The sequence below is a fragment of the Oryzias latipes genome, chromosome 4, assembly GCF_002234675.1.
Source record: "Oryzias latipes chromosome 4, ASM223467v1".
In the NCBI taxonomy this organism is placed as follows: Eukaryota; Metazoa; Chordata; class Actinopteri; order Beloniformes; family Adrianichthyidae; genus Oryzias; species Oryzias latipes.
Genome location: NC_019862.2, coordinates 1434963 through 1456917, shown reverse-complemented (window position 1 = coordinate 1456917; position 21955 = coordinate 1434963). Strand labels below are relative to the sequence as shown.

Below are 21955 nucleotides of genomic sequence, written 5' to 3'. Positions count from 1 at the left end.
GAGTCAGAGAGATGAGAGTCACAGTGATGACAATCACAGTGATGAGTCACAGAGATGAGAGTCATAGAGATGAGAGTCACAGAGATGAGAGTCAAAGAGATGAGAGTCACAGAGATGAGAGTCACAGAGATGAGGGTCACAGAGATGAGAGTCACAGAGATGAGAGTCACAGAGATGAGAGCCAGAGCGATGAGTCAGAGAGATGAGAGTCACAGTGATGACAATCACAGTGATGAGTCACAGAGATGAGAGTCATAGAGATGAGTCAGAGAGATGAGAGTCACAGTGATGACAATCACAGTAATGAGTCACAGAGATGAGAGTCATAGAGATGAGAGTCACAGAGATGAGAGTCACAGAGATGAGAGTCAGAGACATGAGAGTCAAAGTGATGAGAGTCACAGAGATGAGTCAGAGAGATGAGAGTCACAGAGATGAGTCAGAGAGATGAGAGTCACAGAGATGACAGTCACAGAGATGACAGTCACAGAGATGAGAGTCACAGAGATGAGAGTCACAGAGATGAGTCAGAGAGATGAGAGTCACGAGAGTCACAGAGATGAGTCAGAGTGATGAGAGTCACAGTGATGAGAATCACAGTGATGAGAGTCACAGAGATGAGAGTCACAGAGATGAGAGTCACAGAGATGAGAGTCACAGAGATGAGAGTCACAGAGATGAGAGTCACAGAGATGAGTCACAGAGATGAGAGTCACAGAGATGAGAGTCACAGAGATGAGAGTCACAGAGATGAGAGTCACAGAGATGAGAGTCAGAGACATGAGAGTCAGAGACATGAGAGTCAAAGTGATGAGAGTCAGAGAGATGAGAGTCAAAGTGATGAGAGTCACAGAGATGAGAGTCACAGAGATGAGTCAGAGAGATGAGAGTCACAGAGATGAGAGTCACAGAGATGACAGTCACAGAGATGACAGTCACAGAGATGACAGTCACAGAGATGACAGTCACAGAGATGAGTCAGAGAGATGAGAGTCACGAGAGTCACAGAGATGAGTCAGAGAGATGAGAGTCACAGTGATGAGAATCACAGTGATGAGAGTCACAGAGATGAGAGTCATAGAGATGAGAGTCACAGAGATGAGAGTCACAGAGATGAGAGTCACAGAGATGAGAGTCACAGAGATGAGAGTCACAGAGATGAGTCACAGAGATGAGAGTCACAGAGATGAGTCACAGAGATGAGAGTCACAGAGATGAGTCAGAGAGATGAGAGTCACAGTGATGAGAATCACAGTGATGAGAGTCACAGAGATGAGAGTCATAGAGATGAGAGTCACAGAGATGAGAGTCACAGAGATGAGAGTCACAGAGATGAGAGTCACAGAGATGAGAGTCAGAGAGATGAGAGTCAAAGTGATGAGAGCCAGAGAGATGAGTCAGAGAGATGAGAGTCACAGAGATGACAGTCACAGAGATGAGAGTCAGAGAGATGAGAGTCAAAGTGATGAGAGCCAGAGAGATGAGTCAGAGAGATGAGAGTCACAGAGATGACAGTCACAGAGATGAGAGTCACAGAGATGAGTCAGAGAGATGAGAGTCACAGAGATGAGAGTCACAGAGATGAGAGTCACAGAGATAAGAGTCACAGAGATGAGAGTCACAGAGACGAGTCAGAGAGATGAGAGTCACAGAGATGAGTCAGAGAGATAAGAGTCACAGAGATGAGAGTCAAAGTGATGAGAGCCAGAGAGATGAGTCAGAGAGATGAGAGTCAGAGAGATGAGAGTCAGAGAGATGAGAGTCACAGAGATGAGAGTCACAGAGATGAGAGTCACAGAGATGAGAGTCACAGAGTCACAGAGATGAGAGTCACAGAGATGAGAGTCACAGAGATGAGTCACAGAGATGAGTCAGAGAGATGAGAGTCAAAGTGATGAGAGCCAGAGAGATGAGTCAGAGAGATGAGAGTCAGAGAGATGAGAGTCACAGAGATGAGAGTCACAGAGATGAGAGTCACAGAGATGAGAGTCACAGAGATGAGAGTCACAGAGATGAGAGTCACAGAGATGAGAGTCACAGAGATGAGAGTCACAGAGATGAGAGTCACAGAGATGAGTCACAGAGATGAGTCACAGAGATGAGTCAGAGAGATGAGAGTCAAAGTGATGAGAGCCAGAGAGATGAGTCAGAGAGATGACAGTCACAGAGATGACAGTCACAGAGATAAGAGTCACAGAGATGAGTCAGAGAGATGAGAGTCAAAGAGATGAGAGTCACAGAGATGAGAGTCACAGAGATGAGTCACAGAGATGAGAGTCACAGAGATGAGTCAGAGAGATAAGAGTCAGAGAGATGAGAGTCACAGAGATGAGAGTCAAAGTGATGAGAGCCAGAGAGATGAGTCAGAGAGATGAGAGTCACAGAGATGACAGTCACAGTGATGACAATCACAGTGATGAGTCACAGAGATGAGAGTCATAGAGATGAGTCAGAGAGATGAGAGTCACAGTGATGACAGTCACAGTAATGAGTCACAGAGATGAGAGTCATAGAGATGAGAGTCACAGAGATGAGAGTCACAGAGATGAGAGTCAGAGACATGAGAGTCAAAGTGATGAGAGTCAGAGAGATGAGAGTCAAAGTGATGAGAGTCAGAGAGATGAGTCAGAGAGATGAGAGTCACAGAGATGAGAGTCACAGAGATGAGAGTCAAAGTGATGAGAGCCAGAGAGATGAGTCAGAGAGATGAGAGTCACAGAGATGAGTCAGAGAGATGAGAGTCAGAGAGATGAGAGTCACAGAGATGAGTCAGAGAGATGAGAGTCACGAGAGTCACAGAGATGAGTCAGAGAGATGAGAGTCACAGTGATGAGAATCACAGAGATGAGAGTCACAGAGATGAGAGTCACAGAGATGAGAGTCACAGAGATGAGAGTCACAGAGATGAGTCACAGAGATGAGAGTCACAGAGATGAGAGTCATAGAGATGAGAGTCACAGAGATGAGAGTCACAGAGATGAGAGTCAGAGACATGAGAGTCAAAGTGATGAAAGTCAGAGAGATGAGAGTCAAAGTGATGAGAGTCACAGAGATGAGAGTCACAGAGATGAGTCAGAGAGATGAGAGTCACAGAGATGAGAGTCAGAGAGATGAGAGTCACGAGAGTCACAGAGATGAGTTAGAGAGATGAGAGTCACAGTGATGAGAATCACAGTGATGAGAGTCACAGAGATGAGAGTCATAGAGATGAGAGTCACAGAGATGACAGTCACAGAGATGAGAGTCACAGAGATGAGAGTCACAGAGATGAGTCACAGAGATGAGAGTCACAGAGATGAGTCACAGAGATGAGAGTCACAGAGATGAGTCACAGAGATGAGAGTCACAGAGATGAGTCACAGAGATGAGAGTCACAGAGATGAGTCAGAGAGATGAGAGTCACAGTGATGAGAATCACAGTGATGAGAGTCACAGAGATGAGAGTCAGAGAGATGAGAGTCAAAGTGATGAGAGCCAGAGAGATGAGTCAGAGAGATGAGAGTCACAGAGATGAGAGTCACAGAGATGAGAGTCACAGAGATGAGTCAGAGAGATGAGAGTCACAGAGATGAGAGTCACAGAGATGAGAGTCACAGAGATGAGAGTCACAGAGATAAGAGTCACAGAGATGAGAGTCACAGAGATAAGAGTCACAGAGATGAGAGTCACAGAGACGAGTCAGAGAGATGAGAGTCACAGAGATGAGTCAGAGAGATAAGAGTCAAAGTGATGAGAGCCAGAGAGATGAGTCAGAGAGATGAGAGTCAGAGAGATGAGAGTCAGAGAGATGAGAGTCACAGAGATGAGAGTCACAGAGATGAGAGTCACAGAGATGAGAGTCACAGAGATGAGAGTCACAGAGATAAGAGTCACAGAGATGAGAGTCACAGAGATGAGTCACAGAGATGAGTCACAGAGATGAGTCACAGAGATGAGTCAGAGAGATGAGAGTCAAAGTGATGAGAGCCAGAGAGATGAGTCAGAGAGATGAGAGTCACAGAGATGACAGTCACAGAGATAAGAGTCACAGAGATGAGTCAGAGAGATGAGAGTCAAAGAGATGAGAGTCACAGAGATGAGAGTCACAGAGATGAGTCACAGAGATGAGAGTCACAGAGATGAGTCAGAGAGATAAGAGTCAGAGAGATGAGAGTCAGAGAGATGAGAGTCACAGAGATGAGAGTCAAAGTGATGAGAGCCAGAGAGATGAGTCAGAGAGATGAGAGTCACAGAGATGAGTCAGAGAGATGAGAGTCAGAGAGATGAGAGTCACAGAGATGAGAGTCACAGAGATGAGAGTCACAGAGATGAGAGCCAGAGCGATGAGTCAGAGAGATGAGAGTCACAGAGATGACAGTCACAGAGATGAGAGTCACAGAGATGAGTCAGAGAGATGAGAGTCAGAGAGATGAGAGTCACAGAGATGAGAGTCAAAGTGATGAGAGTCAGAGAGATGAGTCAGAGAGATGAGAGTCACAGAGATGAGAGTCACAGAGATGAGAGTCAAAGTGATGAGAGCCAGAGAGATGAGTCAGAGAGATGAGAGTCACAGAGATGAGTCAGAGAGATGAGAGTCAGAGAGATGAGAGTCACAGAGATGAGTCAGAGAGATGAGAGTCACGAGAGTCACAGAGATGAGTCAGAGAGATGAGAGTCACAGTGATGAGAGTCACAGAGATGAGAGTCACAGAGATGAGAGTCACAGAGATGAGAGTCACAGAGATGAGAGTCACAGAGATGAGTCACAGAGATGAGAGTCACAAAGATGAGAGTCATAGAGATGAGAGTCACAGAGATGAGAGTCACAGAGATGAGAGTCAGAGACATGAGAGTCAAAGTGATGAGAGTCAGAGAGATGAGAGTCAAAGTGATGAGAGTCACAGAGATGAGAGTCACAGAGATGAGTCAGAGAGATGAGAGTCACAGAGATGAGAGTCAGAGAGATGAGAGTCACGAGAGTCACAGAGATGAGTCAGAGAGATGAGAGTCACAGTGATGAGAATCACAGTGATGAGAGTCACAGAGATGAGAGTCATAGAGATGAGAGTCACAGAGATGAGAGTCACAGAGATGAGAGTCACAGAGATGAGAGTCACAGAGATGAGTCACAGAGATGAGTCACAGAGATGAGAGTCACAGAGATGAGTCAGAGAGATGAGAGTCACAGTGATGAGAATCACAGTGATGAGAGTCACAGAGATGAGAGTCATAGAGATGAGAGTCACAGAGATGAGAGTCACAGAGATGAGAGTCACAGAGATGAGAGTCAGAGAGATGAGAGTCAAAGTGATGAGAGCCAGAGAGATGAGTCAGAGAGATGAGAGTCACAGAGATGACAGTCACAGAGATGAGTCAGAGAGATGAGAGTCACAGAGATGAGAGTCACAGAGATGAGAGTCAAAGTGATGAGAGTCACAGAGATGAGAGTCACAGAGATAAGAGTCACAGAGATGAGAGTCACAGAGACGAGTCAGAGAGATGAGAGTCACAGAGATGAGTCAGAGAGATAAGAGTCAAAGTGATGAGAGCCAGAGAGATGAGAGTCAGAGAGATGAGAGTCACAGAGATGAGAGTCACAGAGATGAGAGTCACAGAGATGAGAGTCACAGAGATGAGAGTCACAGAGATGAGAGTCACAGAGATAAGAGTCACAGAGATGAGAGTCACAGAGATGAGTCACAGAGATGAGTCACAGAGATGAGTCACAGAGATGAGTCAGAGAGATGAGAGTCAAAGTGATGAGAGCCAGAGAGATGAGTCAGAGAGATGAGAGTCACAGAGATGACAGTCACAGAGATGAGAGTCACAGAGATGACAGTCACAGAGATAAGAGTCCCAGAGATGAGTCAGAGAGATGAGAGTCACAGAGATGAGAGTCACAGAGATGAGAGTCACAGAGATGAGTCACAGAGATGAGAGTCAGAGAGATGAGAGTCAGAGAGATGAGAGTCACAGAGATGAGAGTCAAAGAGATGAGAGTCACAGAGATGAGAGTCAAAGTGATGAGAGCCAGAGAGATGAGTCAGAGAGATGAGAGTCACAGAGATGAGTCAGAGAGATGAGAGTCAGAGAGATGAGAGTCACAGAGATGAGAGTCACAGAGATGAGAGCCAGAGCGATGAGTCAGAGAGATGAGAGTCACAGAGATGACAGTCACAGAGATGAGAGTCACAGAGATGAGTCAGAGAGATGAGAGTCAGAGAGATGAGAGTCACAGAGATGAGAGTCAAAGTGATGAGAGTCAGAGAGATGAGTCAGAGAGATGAGAGTCACAGAGATGAGAGTCACAGAGATGAGAGTCAAAGTGATGAGAGCCAGAGAGATGAGTCAGAGAGATGAGAGTCACAGAGATGAGTCAGAGAGATGAGAGTCAGAGAGATGAGAGTCACAGAGATGAGTCAGAGAGATGAGAGTCACGAGAGTCACAGAGATGAGTCAGAGAGATGAGAGTCACAGTGATGAGAGTCACAGAGATGAGAGTCACAGAGATGAGAGTCACAGAGATGAGAGTCACAGAGATGAGAGTCACAGAGATGAGTCACAGAGATGAGAGTCACAGAGATGAGAGTCATAGAGATGAGAGTCACAGAGATGAGAGTCACAGAGATGAGAGTCACAGAGATGAGAGTCAGAGAGATGAGAGTCAAAGTGATGAGAGCCAGAGAGATGAGTCAGAGAGATGAGAGTCACAGAGATGACAGTCACAGAGATGAGAGTCAGAGAGATGAGAGTCAAAGTGATGAGAGCCAGAGAGATGAGTCAGAGAGATGAGTCAGAGAGATGAGAGTCACAGAGATGAGAGTCACAGAGATGAGTCAGAGAGATGAGAGTCACAGAGATGAGAGTCACAGAGATGAGAGTCACAGAGATGAGAGTCACAGAGATAAGAGTCACAGAGATGAGAGTCACAGAGACGAGTCAGAGAGATGAGAGTCACAGAGATGAGTCAGAGAGATAAGAGTCAAAGTGATGAGAGCCAGAGAGATGAGAGTCACAGAGATGAGAGTCACAGAGATGAGAGTCACAGAGATGAGAGTCACAGAGATAAGAGTCACAGAGATGAGAGTCACAGAGACGAGTCAGAGAGATGAGAGTCACAGAGATGAGTCAGAGAGATAAGAGTCAAAGTGATGAGAGCCAGAGAGATGAGTCAGAGAGATGAGAGTCAGAGAGATGAGAGTCACAGAGATGAGAGTCACAGAGATGAGAGTCACAGAGATGAGAGTCACAGAGATGAGAGTCACAGAGATGAGAGTCACAGAGATGAGAGTCACAGAGATGAGAGTCACAGAGATGAGAGTCACAGAGATAAGAGTCACAGAGATGAGAGTCACAGAGATGAGTCACAGAGATGAGTCACAGAGATGAGTCACAGAGATGAGAGTCACAGAGATGAGAGTCACAGAGATGAGAGCCAGAGAGATGAGTCAGAGAGATGAGAGTCACAGAGATGACAGTCACAGAGATGAGAGTCACAGAGATGACAGTCACAGAGATAAGAGTCACAGAGATGAGTCAGAGAGATGAGAGTCACAGAGATGAGAGTCACAGAGATGAGAGTCACAGAGATGAGTCACAGAGATGAGAGTCAGAGAGATGAGAGTCAGAGAGATGAGAGTCACAGAGATGAGAGTCAAAGAGATGAGAGTCACAGAGATGAGAGTCAAAGTGATGAGAGCCAGAGAGATGAGTCAGAGAGATGAGAGTCACAGAGATGAGTCAGAGAGATGAGAGTCAGAGAGATGAGAGTCACAGAGATGAGAGTCACAGAGATGAGAGCCAGAGCGATGAGTCAGAGAGATGAGAGTCACAGAGATGACAGTCACAGAGATGAGAGTCACAGAGATGAGAGTCACAGAGATGAGAGTCACAGAGATGAGAGCCAGAGCGATGAGTCAGAGAGATGAGAGTCACAGAGATGACAGTCACAGAGATGAGAGTCACAGAGATGAGTCAGAGAGATGAGAGTCAGAGAGATGAGAGTCACAGAGATGAGAGTCAAAGTGATGAGAGTCAGAGAGATGAGTCACAGAGATGAGAGTCACAGAGATGAGTCAGAGAGATGAGAGTCAGAGAGATGAGAGTCACAGAGATGAGAGTCACAGAGATGAGAGCCAGAGCGATGAGTCAGAGAGATGAGAGTCACAGAGATGACAGTCACAGAGATGAGAGTCACAGAGATGAGTCAGAGAGATGAGAGTCAGAGAGATGAGTCAGAGAGATGAGAGTCACAGAGATGAGAGTCACAGAGATGAGAGTCACAGAGATAAGAGTCACAGAGATGAGAGTCACAGAGATGAGTCACAGAGATGAGTCAGAGAGATGAGAGTCACAGAGATGAGTCAGAGAGATAAGAGTCACAGAGATGAGTCAGAGAGATAAGAGTCACAGAGATGAGAGTCACAGAGATGAGAGTCAAAGTGATGAGAGTCAAAGTGATGAGAGCCAGAGAGATGAGTCAGAGAGATGAGAGTCACAGAGATGAGTCAGAGAGATGAGAGTCAGAGAGATGAGAGTCACAGAGATGAGTCAGAGAGATAAGAGTCAAAGTGATGAGAGCCAGAGAGATGAGTCAGAGAGATGAGAGTCAGAGAGATGAGAGTCACAGAGATGAGAGTCACAGAGATGAGAGTCACAGAGATGAGAGTCACAGAGATGAGAGTCACAGAGATGAGAGTCACAGAGATGAGAGTCACAGAGATGAGAGTCACAGAGATGAGAGTCACAGAGATGAGAGTCACAGAGATAAGAGTCACAGAGATGAGAGTCACAGAGATGAGTCACAGAGATGAGTCACAGAGATGAGTCAGAGAGATGAGAGTCAAAGTGATGAGAGCCAGAGAGATGAGTCAGAGAGATGAGAGTCACAGAGATGACAGTCACAGAGATGAGAGTCACAGAGATGACAGTCACAGAGATAAGAGTCACAGAGATGAGTCAGAGAGATGAGAGTCACAGAGATGAGAGTCACAGAGATGAGAGTCACAGAGATGAGTCACAGAGATGAGAGTCAGAGAGATGAGAGTCAGAGAGATGAGAGTCACAGAGATGAGAGTCAAAGAGATGAGAGTCACAGAGATGAGAGTCAAAGTGATGAGAGCCAGAGAGATGAGTCAGAGAGATGAGAGTCACAGAGATGAGTCAGAGAGATGAGAGTCAGAGAGATGAGAGTCACAGAGATGAGAGTCACAGAGATGAGAGCCAGAGCGATGAGTCAGAGAGATGAGAGTCACAGAGATGACAGTCACAGAGATGAGAGTCACAGAGATGAGAGTCACAGAGATGAGAGTCACAGAGATGAGAGCCAGAGCGATGAGTCAGAGAGATGAGAGTCACAGAGATGACAGTCACAGAGATGAGAGTCACAGAGATGAGTCAGAGAGATGAGAGTCAGAGAGATGAGAGTCACAGAGATGAGAGTCAAAGTGATGAGAGTCAGAGAGATGAGTCACAGAGATGAGAGTCACAGAGATGAGTCAGAGAGATGAGAGTCAGAGAGATGAGAGTCACAGAGATGAGAGTCACAGAGATGAGAGCCAGAGCGATGAGTCAGAGAGATGAGAGTCACAGAGATGACAGTCACAGAGATGAGAGTCACAGAGATGAGTCAGAGAGATGAGAGTCAGAGAGATGAGAGTCAGAGAGATGAGAGTCACAGAGATGAGAGTCACAGAGATAAGAGTCACAGAGATGAGAGTCACAGAGATGAGTCACAGAGATGAGTCAGAGAGATGAGAGTCACAGAGATGAGTCAGAGAGATAAGAGTCACAGAGATGAGTCAGAGAGATAAGAGTCACAGAGATGAGAGTCACAGAGATGAGAGTCAAAGTGATGAGAGCCAGAGAGATGAGTCAGAGAGATGAGAGTCACAGAGATGAGTCAGAGAGATGAGAGTCAGAGAGATGAGAGTCACAGAGATGAGTCAGAGAGATGAGAGTCACGAGAGTCACAGAGATGAGTCAGAGAGATGAGAGTCACAGTGATGAGAATCACAGGATCACAGAGATGAGAGTCATAGAGATGAGAGTCACAGAGATGAGAGTCACAGAGATGAGAGTCACAGAGATGAGAGTCACAGAGATGAGTCAGAGAGATAAGAGTCAAAGTGATGAGAGCCAGAGAGATGAGTCAGAGAGATGAGAGTCAGAGAGATGAGAGTCACAGAGATGAGAGTCACAGAGATGAGAGTCACAGAGATGAGAGTCACAGAGATGAGAGTCACAGAGATGAGAGTCAAAGTGATGAGAGCCAGAGAGATGAGTCAGAGAGATGAGAGTCACAGAGATGAGTCAGAGAGATGAGAGTCACAGAGATGAGAGTCACAGAGATGAGAGCCAGAGCGATGAGTCAGAGAGATGAGAGTCACAGAGATGAGAGTCACAGAGATGAGAGTCACAGAGATGAGAGTCACAGAGATGAGAGTCACAGAGATGAGAGCCAGAGCGATGAGTCAGAGAGATGAGAGTCACAGAGATGACAGTCACAGAGATGAGAGTCACAGAGATGAGTCAGAGAGATGAGAGTCAGAGAGATGAGAGTCACAGAGATGAGAGTCAAAGTGATGAGAGTCAGAGAGATGAGTCACAGAGATGAGAGTCACAGAGATGAGTCAGAGAGATGAGAGTCAGAGAGATGAGAGTCACAGAGATGAGAGTCACAGAGATGAGAGCCAGAGCGATGAGTCAGAGAGATGAGAGTCACAGAGATGACAGTCACAGAGATGAGAGTCACAGAGATGAGTCAGAGAGATGAGAGTCAGAGAGATGAGAGTCAGAGAGATGAGAGTCACAGAGATGAGAGTCACAGAGATGAGAGTCACAGAGATAAGAGTCACAGAGATAAGAGTCACAGAGATGAGAGTCACAGAGATGAGAGTCACAGAGATGAGTCACAGAGATGAGAGTCACAGAGATGAGTCAGAGAGATAAGAGTCACAGAGATGAGTCAGAGAGATAAGAGTTACAGAGATGAGAGTCACAGAGATGAGAGTCAAAGTGATGAGAGCCAGAGAGATGAGTCAGAGAGATGAGAGTCACAGAGATGAGTCAGAGAGATGAGAGTCAGAGAGATGAGAGTCACAGAGATGAGTCAGAGAGATGAGAGTCACGAGAGTCACAGAGATGAGTCAGAGAGATGAGAGTCACAGTGATGAGAATCACAGTGATGAGAGTCACAGAGATGAGAGTCATAGAGATGAGAGTCACAGAGATGAGAGTCACAGAGATGAGAGTCACAGAGATGAGAGTCACAGAGATGAGAGTCAAAGTGATGAGAGCCAGAGAGATGAGTCAGAGAGATGAGAGTCACAGAGATGAGTCAGAGAGATGAGAGTCAGAGAGATGAGAGTCACAGAGATGAGAGTCACAGAGATGAGAGCCAGAGCGATGAGTCAGAGAGATGAGAGTCACAAAGATGAGTCAGACAGATGAGTCAGAGAGATGAGAGTCAGAGAGATGAGAGTCAGAGAGATGAGAGTCACAGAGATGAGAGTCACAGAGATGAGTCAAAGAGATGAGAGTCACAGAGATGAGTCAAAGAGATGAGAGTCACAGAGATGAGAGCCAAAGAGATGAGAGCCAAAGAGATGAGAGCCAAAGAGATGAGAGCCAGAGAGATGAGAGTCACAGAGATGAGAGCCAGAGAGATGAGAGCCAGAGAGATGAGTCAGAGAGATGAGAGCCAGAGAGATGAGTCAAAGAGATGAGTCACAGAGATGAGTCAGAGAGATAAGAGTCACAGAGATGAGAGTCACAGAGATGAGAGTCACAGAAATAAGACTCACAGAGATGAGTCAGAGAGAAGCCTCCACCAACAGAAAGAGGGGCCTAAAGTCTCAGATTACCACTGCATGACTGCAACTCTTCCAGGACTCTGCCCGGATCCCAGAACCTCTATCAATACAATTCAAACAACAATCCTACACCCGCTTGTTTAAACCTCAAAGAGACTTCAAATCTCTTTCCAAAAGGATCTGGCCAAGAAAGCCTCGTTAATGGTTGGAAGTTTGGAGGAGCAGAGGATTGTCCCGCGTGTTGGTAGAACATCATTTATATTTCTGATTTCCTTAACAGACAACATTCAGTGCCTTTCAGCATTGATTAATGCTGTGGACAGCTGGTCCAAAGACCTTAAAGAGGATTGGTTCTTTGGCATTTCATCTGAGTTTTATGCATCACTGACACATGTGAATGTAAGAAACTATCGCATTTTCTGCACTACACGGCTGAGTTTGGTTCCCAGAAAATGACAGTGCGCCTTATAACACAGAACTCACAGAACATATGGATTCATTCCGGTTAGGCCTGCACAATATACCGCAAATTTATCGTTATCGCGAAATCAAGCTGTGCAATATGCATACCGCAAAAGACGGCAAAAATCGCAATAAATGATTACCTTAAATGTGCTAAAACAAACTCATGGCAGCTTGAAATATTGAACAAATGAAATAAATCCCTTTATGCATTTAACCAATCAGAAGGACCCGTTTACGTTTTTGATCAATCAGATGAGCCCTTTTATGTTTGATGTTTGCCTCCTACGTCGACAAGGGTCATTTGGAGTATAATTTTTAAACTGTTGCAGTGAAATGGAAATGATGTTTTTTTTTTTTACTATTTGTTTATATACCGCAATTTATATCGTTATCGCAATATTAATTACCAATATCGCATATCGCAAGTTTTCCTCATATCGTGCAGCCCTAATTCCGGTTATGTTTACTGATGTTGCAGTGATTCTGAGCGGTACACGGCGCTCTGTCAAAATGTCAGTGAGTTTCTATGTACGGAATGCAAACACGGTTGGGTGCTCCTGTAAATAGGCTAATGACATGTAGCGGTGTCAGACTGTATTTGTTGTCTGGTCACTAACTAGTTTGGGAGTTGGCCTGGGCTGTTCTTCTTTACAGGTATTGTCAATATGCTAATGTGGCTAACGCATCTAACGGTTGCTAACGTGATTCAAACAACTTCTAGAGTTATTGTAAACACAGTTAATTGGGTCTGACTAATTGACGAACTTAACCCTGACTCTTGTCTTTCTTAATGCACCTTATAAACGACACAAGTAAAAAAAAAAAAGATCATTCCTTGATGGTGTGCCTTACAATCTAGTGACCGCTGTAGTCGGAAAATATGGCACTTTATAGAAAGAGGTGTAATGAACGGTCCTCTGAGCTGCTTACTCTGGTGATCTTTTGCTGCTTCTCCTCCTCCACAGCCAGGAAGCTGGTGCAGTAGATGGGAACCACAACCTTCTGCAATGCCGCCAACAGATCCTTCTGCTGCTTCCGCTGGCTGTAGACGACATTTACACCATTCATTTTCCAACAGCAACAGGACCACGCAGTGGGACCACTGCACCTGTATGGACATATAGGGCCATTCCCGACTTGCCCACGCGAATCGCCAAGACACAGAACCAACCACCTTGCCTCATGTGGAAGGTTGGTGCCAGTGTTCAGCGTGTGATTGTGTGTGTGAATGGGACTGTAACTGTAAAGCACTTTGGGCCTTCCAGTAAAGCAAGGACAGAGCTATACAAGAAGACACCGTTTACCATTTTTTAGTGGGTTAGGAGATGCTGACCAGCATGGAAGTTGCAGATTCAGAGCACTCCCCATCAAACTGAATGACAACCTTCAAGGAGCAATGGGTTTGCTTACCAGTGATGAAGCACATCATTGGTCAGGTAGATCAGGTGTAGGCGGAGCTCAAAGTGCGCACTGTCAGCAGTGATGCGGTTGCAGAGGTGTGATGCCATCAGCTCACAGTGCTGCGGAGTCTTGGCGTTGTTGAACATCCAGTTCTTACCAGCCTGAAACAAAACAAAGGCAACAGTGAGACAGAGTTCCTGCAGGCTGCAGCTACACCTCCGGCGCTCTGCCTTACAGAGATGGCGTCCTTGGTGCAGGTGTCGATGATGGGTTGCAGTAAGTTGTCCAACTCTGTAATGTCTAGCTGAGTTTCCACCAGCAGCTTCTGGTTCTGCTGCTCCATGGCCAGAGCGATGGCAGCAGACATCTGCTCCTACGAGATAACAAAAGCAGAAACATCAGCTGCACATCCTCCACCTTCTACACATACATGGGAATAAATCCTGAAGAGCTGATCTTAGTCAGCTGGTCTAATCAGCCTCACAGCAGGGTTGTAGTAATCCCACTCCACCAGCTCCAAGAGCATGGACTAAAAAACGTCTGACCATCTCTGTGAAGTCATACCTGTCTGAGTGTGTGCAGGTGCTGCTCCTGCTGCTGCAGGTTCCACTGGCTCTGTTGGATGAGCTCCTCAATGGGTTGTGCAGCTGGGGGAGGAATCTGAGGTGGAACCACCATTTGCAGCGCGGGAGGGGGGAGGTCAACCACATCCTTGGCTCCTGGGTTGAAGGCATCTAAAGACAGCAAATGGAAGACAGCGGTTGAGGTGCTAACGCTCTCTGCAGGTGACTGCACACCTAACTGGGTGGGGGAGGGGGGAGGTGGGGTCTTTGATCACAGGTACAGCGCTGAAGCTGCCCCGCCCAAATGATGACGGACACGGCAGGTGGATGGCAATCTGCCACTGCACCTGAAGACATGCACAGTTCTGAGCGCAGCGCGGTTTAGCCCGGTCCAAGTCTGATACAGTCATCATGTCGGAAACGTGAGCAGAAGCAGTCAGTGATCTGTCAAGATGAGGCGAGACGCTAATGTCCAGAGCCGCTGGTCACAGACCGGGTTGGAACTTCAACTGCAGCAGCTGGAGGGAACAGAACTTCAGAACCTCCAGCCCACTGATGGAGATGAAGGTGGATGGGTTCTAACCATTGACTGTATGTGAGAACTGGAAGGAGTGACCCCCCCACCACCACAGTAAGAACCCCACAGTTTGAAGGAAGCCCAAATCTCATAGGCTGTAGTAGCGCGTTCACCATTTTCTAGAGCTGTCCCAATCTACAATTCTAAAATAGAGTTCCCAAGAAATTTCCCAGAAGTCTCTGCAAAAAACCAGTGTGCATTGATGCTCACTAAATCTAGTGAATACAGACCACAATGCATTGCGTTTGAACAATTTTGGTTAAAAAAAAAGCGTTCAAATGTATTTTTTTTATAAACTATCAATATTATCATTATCACAGTGGATTCAAAGTCGTCATATATTGATTCGACTATCATTTTGTGAAGACATAATTCCTGTAAAATAGTAATGAGCGTGGTGTCCAAACTGCTTATAAAATCCAGGAGACTACATAGTTGTTTGGTAGTTAGCGGTTAGGGTGGGAATTCAGACACAGCCATAGACTTCTAGAGAAATAAACAACTGGTACTCAGTTATTCTATTTGTCAGAATAATTTGCTCTGATACCTTTTTCAGATGTTCCTGATAATCCTCTTTATTTTCATGATTTTTTTTCTGTCCTTCAAGTTTTTCAAGTTATAAACTGACCCACAATAAAGTAGGTTGTGTCACGTCAAAAGTCCAAAGCGTTTGATGGACAGACTCTTCGAGGCCCACTTTCAAGTGGTTAGGGGTGTGGCCTTCCAACAAGCCAACTCCTGATTGCTGAGTGTAATAGGGCTGTAATAATTAATTGATGAATCCATTTCTATTCTTATGATCAAGACAGATCGATCTTTCTGAGGCAGAATCAGGTCGATAAGTCAACCTTGGACAAAACCATTTGGATTAAAACATGGTAGGTAGATTTATTTTACTCATCCTAGTGCATCACAGAACAACACGACCCGATCTGGACCAATCGCTGCTCACTGACATTTTATAATTCACACATGGCGACATCCGTATTGTAAAAAATGGCATCTGAATTGACTTCATTTGGTTGGAGCCGGAAGTAAAGCATTTTCAATGGATGATGTCACACTCACTCCGTCCAGTTCTCTGATACAGTCAACAAGCTGAGGACCACAGAAAGAGGCAGCTACTCTCTGGAGGACTTACCCATATCTAAAATGTGTAATCATTTATCCTGCGTGCAATCTTTCATGCAATACTATTTCATCTTTTAATGGAATAGGAATTGTGTTTTGACAGGGGCATTTAGATGGTTATTTTTTTCTAGTTTTGCACCAAGGGGAGAACCACTGCCCCATTTTCACTGAGCTAACGTACGATGACGATGAAGACTCTAAGTCTTAAGGATGCATGTGACCCACATGAAAAAAGCCTCGTCAGCCTTCAGTCCACGTGAACATGCATGTGCATGGCTCTGACCCAAACACAGACAAATCACAGCCTCATCAGCAACAGGGTGGGTGGAGCCTCCATCAGCAGGTCTGGCTCTCCTGCTGAGTGATGGAGCCATGATGGAGCAAAAAAGGCAAACTTTCTGCAGAAATGGGAGGAATGCTCAAGCAGAAGACCACATGAAGATGAAGATGCAGCTGACAGCAGACCCAAATGCCTCCAAGCATCCATGAGATTCTAGCCACACCTGCTCCAGATAAATACCTTTTGATTTACAATCCTCCCCTTCTTGAATGGAGGGATCTGAGTGGAGAAAACAGACTTTAATGCATTTCAGTGGATCACATGGCTCACAGAAGTAAGTGCAGTTTCTTTGTGCCGCGATACAGATCCACCCAGCAGCTTTCTTCTGTCCTCTCCATTTCTTGTCACCAAGTGTTCTTAATGTTCCACAACAGCCATAACTATTGAAGAAGCACCGTCTGAACTTGGGCAGACTCAGTGTGAGAGGGTGCCATCTTTTTTTAAACCGTTTTAGGGGAAAGTTGCACTGAGGGTGAAAGCTTCCACAACTCCTGTCCCAACATCTGACAGCTGTCATCTCATTGCCGGAAATCTCTGTGAACCTCAAAGACTGCACACCTCCACTTTTCTGTTTTTGACTGAATGCACACCGGCAACTTAATGGAGAATTCACTGAATCCACTGTCTCTGATATTGTACACTACCAAGAGTTTACATCTAGCTCCACCCTTTTCCCAACAGCGATGATCCTGTCAGTCCTTTTTCATACAACCTTCCCTCCATGATGAAAACACGACAACATGCTAATCTGTCTTTTCCATCTTTAAAGAGCCGCTCCAATGAAAATGGTGTTTTTACCACGTTCCTGTAGCCTTTTTCTCACGATGGGGGACGTATATAAAATAACCGAAGGTTAAATGTGCTTTTCTGAGTTTTTCTTTATTCAAATTGGGATGCATCAAGAGCAGATTAAAAATGACATTTGTAAAAGCTCCTAGTTGTGATTTATGAGAACTGAAAGCGGCGGGGCCACCAGCTTCCTGCTCTGCTCCATTCTGATCATCCACTGTCAGACCAACAGATCCATGAACGTCTGTGTTTTCCTGGTCTGAGCTGGAATCTGGATCAGAACTGGACGACTGGATGGCTCTATTACTGCTCACCATTTTTGTTGCCCCGTTGGGGAAGAGCGGGGCTGTAAGCTAGCAGGAGAGGATGTAAACAGTTGGATGATGGGAAGGGGAGGGCCACAACTCTGACGTGAATTTCTAATGAACTCCTGCCGCTCTGCAGAAACTATGTTCTAGAAAACAACACAAGGGCATCATCATAATGAAAAGACCCCTGGGAATGCTATGGAAAGAGATCAGAAGATGATGGGAGTGGGACTTTAAACCAAATAAGAAGCAGTGGTGGAGCAAGCTCTTCCAAAACTTCAGAACATTTCCTGCGTAAGTTTCTGATTCATGAAGCCGTGCTGCAACCAAACATCTGGCCATGACTCAGAGGTAGAGCGGTCAACCTCTGACGGCAGGATCACCGGCTCACTTCCAATCCTGCCCACCAACGTGTTTTCCAGAGTCCTTGGGCAGAGCGTTCAACCCCACATATATATGACCATGTCCATGTTTTAACAGCACAGAAACTATTGATTTCTGAAGAACATCATGAATCCCTCTTTCCGGTGGCAAAACCTTTCAAATATGATTGGATGGTTTATCTGGAGACATTTTAGCTGTTTGATGCCATATATTGTCCATCTAAGAAGACCAAACAAACAAAGTAACACGCTCCCATCATCAATCACATTCTAATAGTTCAAGCTGTTGTCGTTTCTCCTGCAGTCATGAGTTATTGAGCTGCTCTGATCACCATTTTAAAGATAATTGCAAATATTCATTATTTTGACCAAACCTTTTTAAAAACTCAATTTATCTCTCACGGATACACCGGGGGTGGGCGATCTAAACCCCCACCTCCCGCAGACACAGACTGCAGCTCCCGTCATCACTGGATTCAGACTTTAGCCATAAACTGAAAGTGATGCGGCAGACGGTACGCACGCTGCTGCTGCTCTAGGGCCAGCTTGCACTTGTAGTAGCTGAAGAACTCGCCGCCAAACAGGAAGGAGAACTTGGGGTTGTCCTTCTGCTTGTCCATGGTCATCTTTTCAAACTCGGGTCCATTTCGGGCCACAAACTGGGCCAGCTTGTCGATGACGTTCCTCAACTCTTGATCTGCAAAGAGGACAGAGGAGGATGAGCAAGGAGAAGACACGGCCTCCTCCCATTCAGCATACCGATTATATAACATTGATGATTATTCCCAATTCCTCTCATCCGCTCATCATCTCTCAGACCTGTTCCAACTTAGTGGGTCCAAACTTTCCATCAAATCTGAACCAAAAGTAAATGAACGTGTAAAATGTCAGTTAGAATCCGACCGAGGGTTCGTTCGTGCGTTTTCAGATGAAATCACTGGGCTTTTCAGCTGGTTCCGATAGATTTTAGCCACAGTTCTGTATGAAGCCGGTTCTCCGTGAACCTCAATTGTATTGGTGTCAGCTCAGAATCACATAACTGCTCTGTATCGGTTCCGAACAGCTCATGTGACCGCTTCAGATTTTTTACGTTAAGTATGATTATGAAGCCGGAGCCGAGAGGCCTGCTGTGCTTTCACGTGGGTCTCCGCCAGTAGCTGGAATGATGAAAACGAGGAGAACCAACACCCCGGGGGATTACGAGATCAAACGCAGGGAGGTACGGTTCTAAAAGGTTCTTTGTTGCGCGCGGTTCCTTACGTCAAAAAAGTGCCGCGCGCTCAGATAAGAATAGCTAGCGGTCCCGACCAGAGCTGATCTGACGCTCACCTTCAGGCGGGTTAGGGATGTCCATGGTGCGCTGAGCTGGGGCAGACCGGGCTGATTTGGGTCACAAGCGCCCCTTTTACACCATAAGTTGTGAGAAATGTTAACAACAACAGGAGGCGCTTAGCCGCCGTAGCATACCGGAAGTTCCCTCGGATGCAGCTGCAGATGCCACAGCGCCCCCTGCCGCGGAGGAGGAGGAAAGACAGAAGACTGATTCCGGATCCTGCGTGAAGAGAACGCTTTCATACAAATGTAGTAGGTCCGTCAGTAAAAACAATGTTGCAGGGTGGATGTGAACATGAAATTGCAATCCACTCTTTGCAATTTCCTTTTAATTATGACACAGAATAAGCGGGTTTTTAATTAGAAATTAAAAAGCATTTTGAAGGATTGATTTTTCATTTTAATTTTGAGTAATTTGATGCAGTTTCATTTTGAAAATGAAAAAGCATTTCTGGTTTTGACTTTTATTTGTAAGTATGCTACAGAATCGCTTCCATACCCAAAAACCCATTGTATATAACTTGGTGCTTGTTTTCTTCCCAGCTAGAACAGTAGAAACGCTTTTCCTGCTCGTTTGAAATGGTTCCTTCCATTAAATCTAATAAACATTTTGGGCAGGAAAGTTTTTGCTAATTTTAAAACTTTATTTAGAAAAATCATATATTATTCATTTTAATGACTAGTTGCTGTATTTAAAGATACCACATTTTTTGCTGGCTAATTCTTTATAAAACAGTTAAAATGTGTGTATGTAAGTTGAGAAAGCGGGTAATAAATAAGGTGTTTTTCGCCATAAAACTGATGTAAATATTTTTGCATCTTTAAAAGTGTTGTGAGAAAAAACTTACCAACTCACCAAATATATCACAATTGATACTATATATCTCTCATCAAAAGTTATCTTGCATAATTTGTTTATGGATTTTATCAAAAGGTTCAAAAAAACATCTTAATTCTAAAAAAAACTCAAATTTTCTTTCAGTTCTTTGATGTTTGGGCTTTACTGGGATAAAGTGCAAATCAAACATGAAATATGTGAGTTCTTTATAATGTTTGATGCTTGTTCTTAGTATCTCATTGTGTTTTGCTTCTCCTGGCAAATTTGGTATTAACTCTAATGCAGAAAATAAACAAGCAAACAAAGACATAAATTCAACCTCCTAACTTGGTTTGTGGCCACACTCTCAGAAAATAAAACAAATTCTTTTAAAAATCATTTATGGATCAAGGGCTGGATGGTGGGGCAGCGGTTAGTTAGCTGGTTTGAATCCCAGCCGGGACCATTCAGTCTGGAGTTGTTCTCCTTAAGCATGTGTGGGTTTTCTCTGAAAACTCCAGTTTCCTTCCACAGTTTAAAATAGGTTCATTGGTGTTTAGTCTAAATTGTCCAAGGGCTTCAAAAGTAGCTGGTAGGCCGTAAAAAAAGTACCGCCTACAAGTGAAGCAGCCACCGCCTACTGTTGGATGACGAACAAAAGTTTCACTTAAATAATCCAAATAATCCATGATTGATGTAATAATAAATTCATCTTCACTTTGAGAAATATTCTGCTCCTTTTGATGAACTGTTTTCACGCTCTTCTCATTGACTGAGTAGGTCTGACATCACCTCTAGAAAATAGCTTCCCTCAGGCTCCAACCAAATGACGTTGCCATGTTGGAGCCTGATGGCAGTGATTGGTCCAATGTAGCCTGAGTCATTGTTTCTATGGCAACTGCTGGAACCAACCATGAGTAAGCTTGTTCAAAGTCCATACCCCTTCCACTGAAAGTGGCTTGGGGGAATCTGTCAATCAAATGTTCAAGGTGGAGGCCAGTGGGCACTGCATGCTTTCACTAAGGCCTCTGATTGGTCAGTTTATTACTTGAATAATTTGTGAAAAAATATGAAAAAAAAAAAGATTTGTAAGTAGATGTTTAAAAATGTATCAGAGCCAGAATGGTTATTCTGACCAATAGAATGACTGAGTAATAGTTGTTTATATGTACAGAAGTTGAGGGAGGAGGGGTCATTCAGTCCATTTCTTAAATACAGCCATTGTTCAAACATTCGCATCCTTTAACCAACATCCTTTTACTGCCTTCGACACACTAGATCACAATATCTTGATCTCCCGATTACAGCAACTGCTAGGCATCTGTGGCACTGCTCTGCAGTAGTTAAGGTCGTATTTAGAAGATAGAATGTTCTGTGTAAATCTCAATAATCTCAATAACCCCTCGGCAGGGGTGTCGGAGAAGATAGGAAGGGAGATCAGGGAGCCTGTGGGGCGAGGGCTGAGCGCAGAGGCGTCCGCGCTTTACACCGGGCGTCCGCAGAGCACCATCTATGCCTGACGTAAACCAGAGCAGTAGTGACGCACGATCGGAATGAACTGTTTACATGAACAACGATACGGACAAGCCATAGGTGAGGACTACAGCCAAGTGCAGGAGCACGGTCCAGCCAACTGGAATGTGGAAGCACTCCCCCTCCCCCAGAGGGGAGAGGGGAGTGGGACAACAGATGAATCGCACTGCACCAAACAGAGTCATGGAGAACTAAATGATGAATAATAATCAAGAATAGAGGAAAGTACAAGTAGATGAGAGTAGAGGACAGAACCCCAGTGCACCATAGTTTCCCCAGCTTCAACTTCTAGCAGCCTACTAACAACTAAATGTTGTTGTTAAGTTTAATTTAAACACATTAACATTAAGTTAAATATTCTCTGATTATTACTAGCTAGTCTGACATTAAGCCTGTCCAAAGAGGAAAGTTTTAAGCCTAACTTTGAATGTAGAAACTGTCTCGGCCTCTTTTCCATGAACTGGAGCTTATTATTTCATATAATTTTGTTTTCAAAATGGAAAGATTTGCTTAAAGAAATTTTG

The 21955-nt window shown here is 44.9% G+C and overlaps 1 protein-coding gene across 2 annotated transcripts in view; it reads right to left on the bottom strand.

Annotated features, from left to right (window-relative positions):
• The window catches only part of cherp (calcium homeostasis endoplasmic reticulum protein), a 29842-nt gene extending 10552 nt beyond the window's left edge, over positions 1-19290 (bottom strand). Inside the window, exons 1-7 of one of the 2 annotated variants that reach the window (XM_023953923.1) lie at positions 19079-19290; positions 18273-18446; positions 16450-16488; positions 14223-14392; positions 13894-14031; positions 13668-13819; positions 13188-13299 (exon numbers count right to left, since the gene is read on the bottom strand). In XM_023953923.1, coding sequence (XP_023809691.1) covers positions 13188-13299; positions 13668-13819; positions 13894-14031; positions 14223-14392; positions 16450-16488; positions 18273-18446; positions 19079-19103 — 810 coding nt within the window. In that variant the 5' untranslated portion in view covers positions 19104-19290. The remainder of the gene's footprint in view (positions 1-13187; positions 13300-13667; positions 13820-13893; positions 14032-14222; positions 14393-16449; positions 16489-18272; positions 18447-19078) is intronic. The other variant, XM_023953924.1, reaches the window with a different exon arrangement.
• Between the last annotated feature and the right edge of the window lie 2665 nt (positions 19291-21955).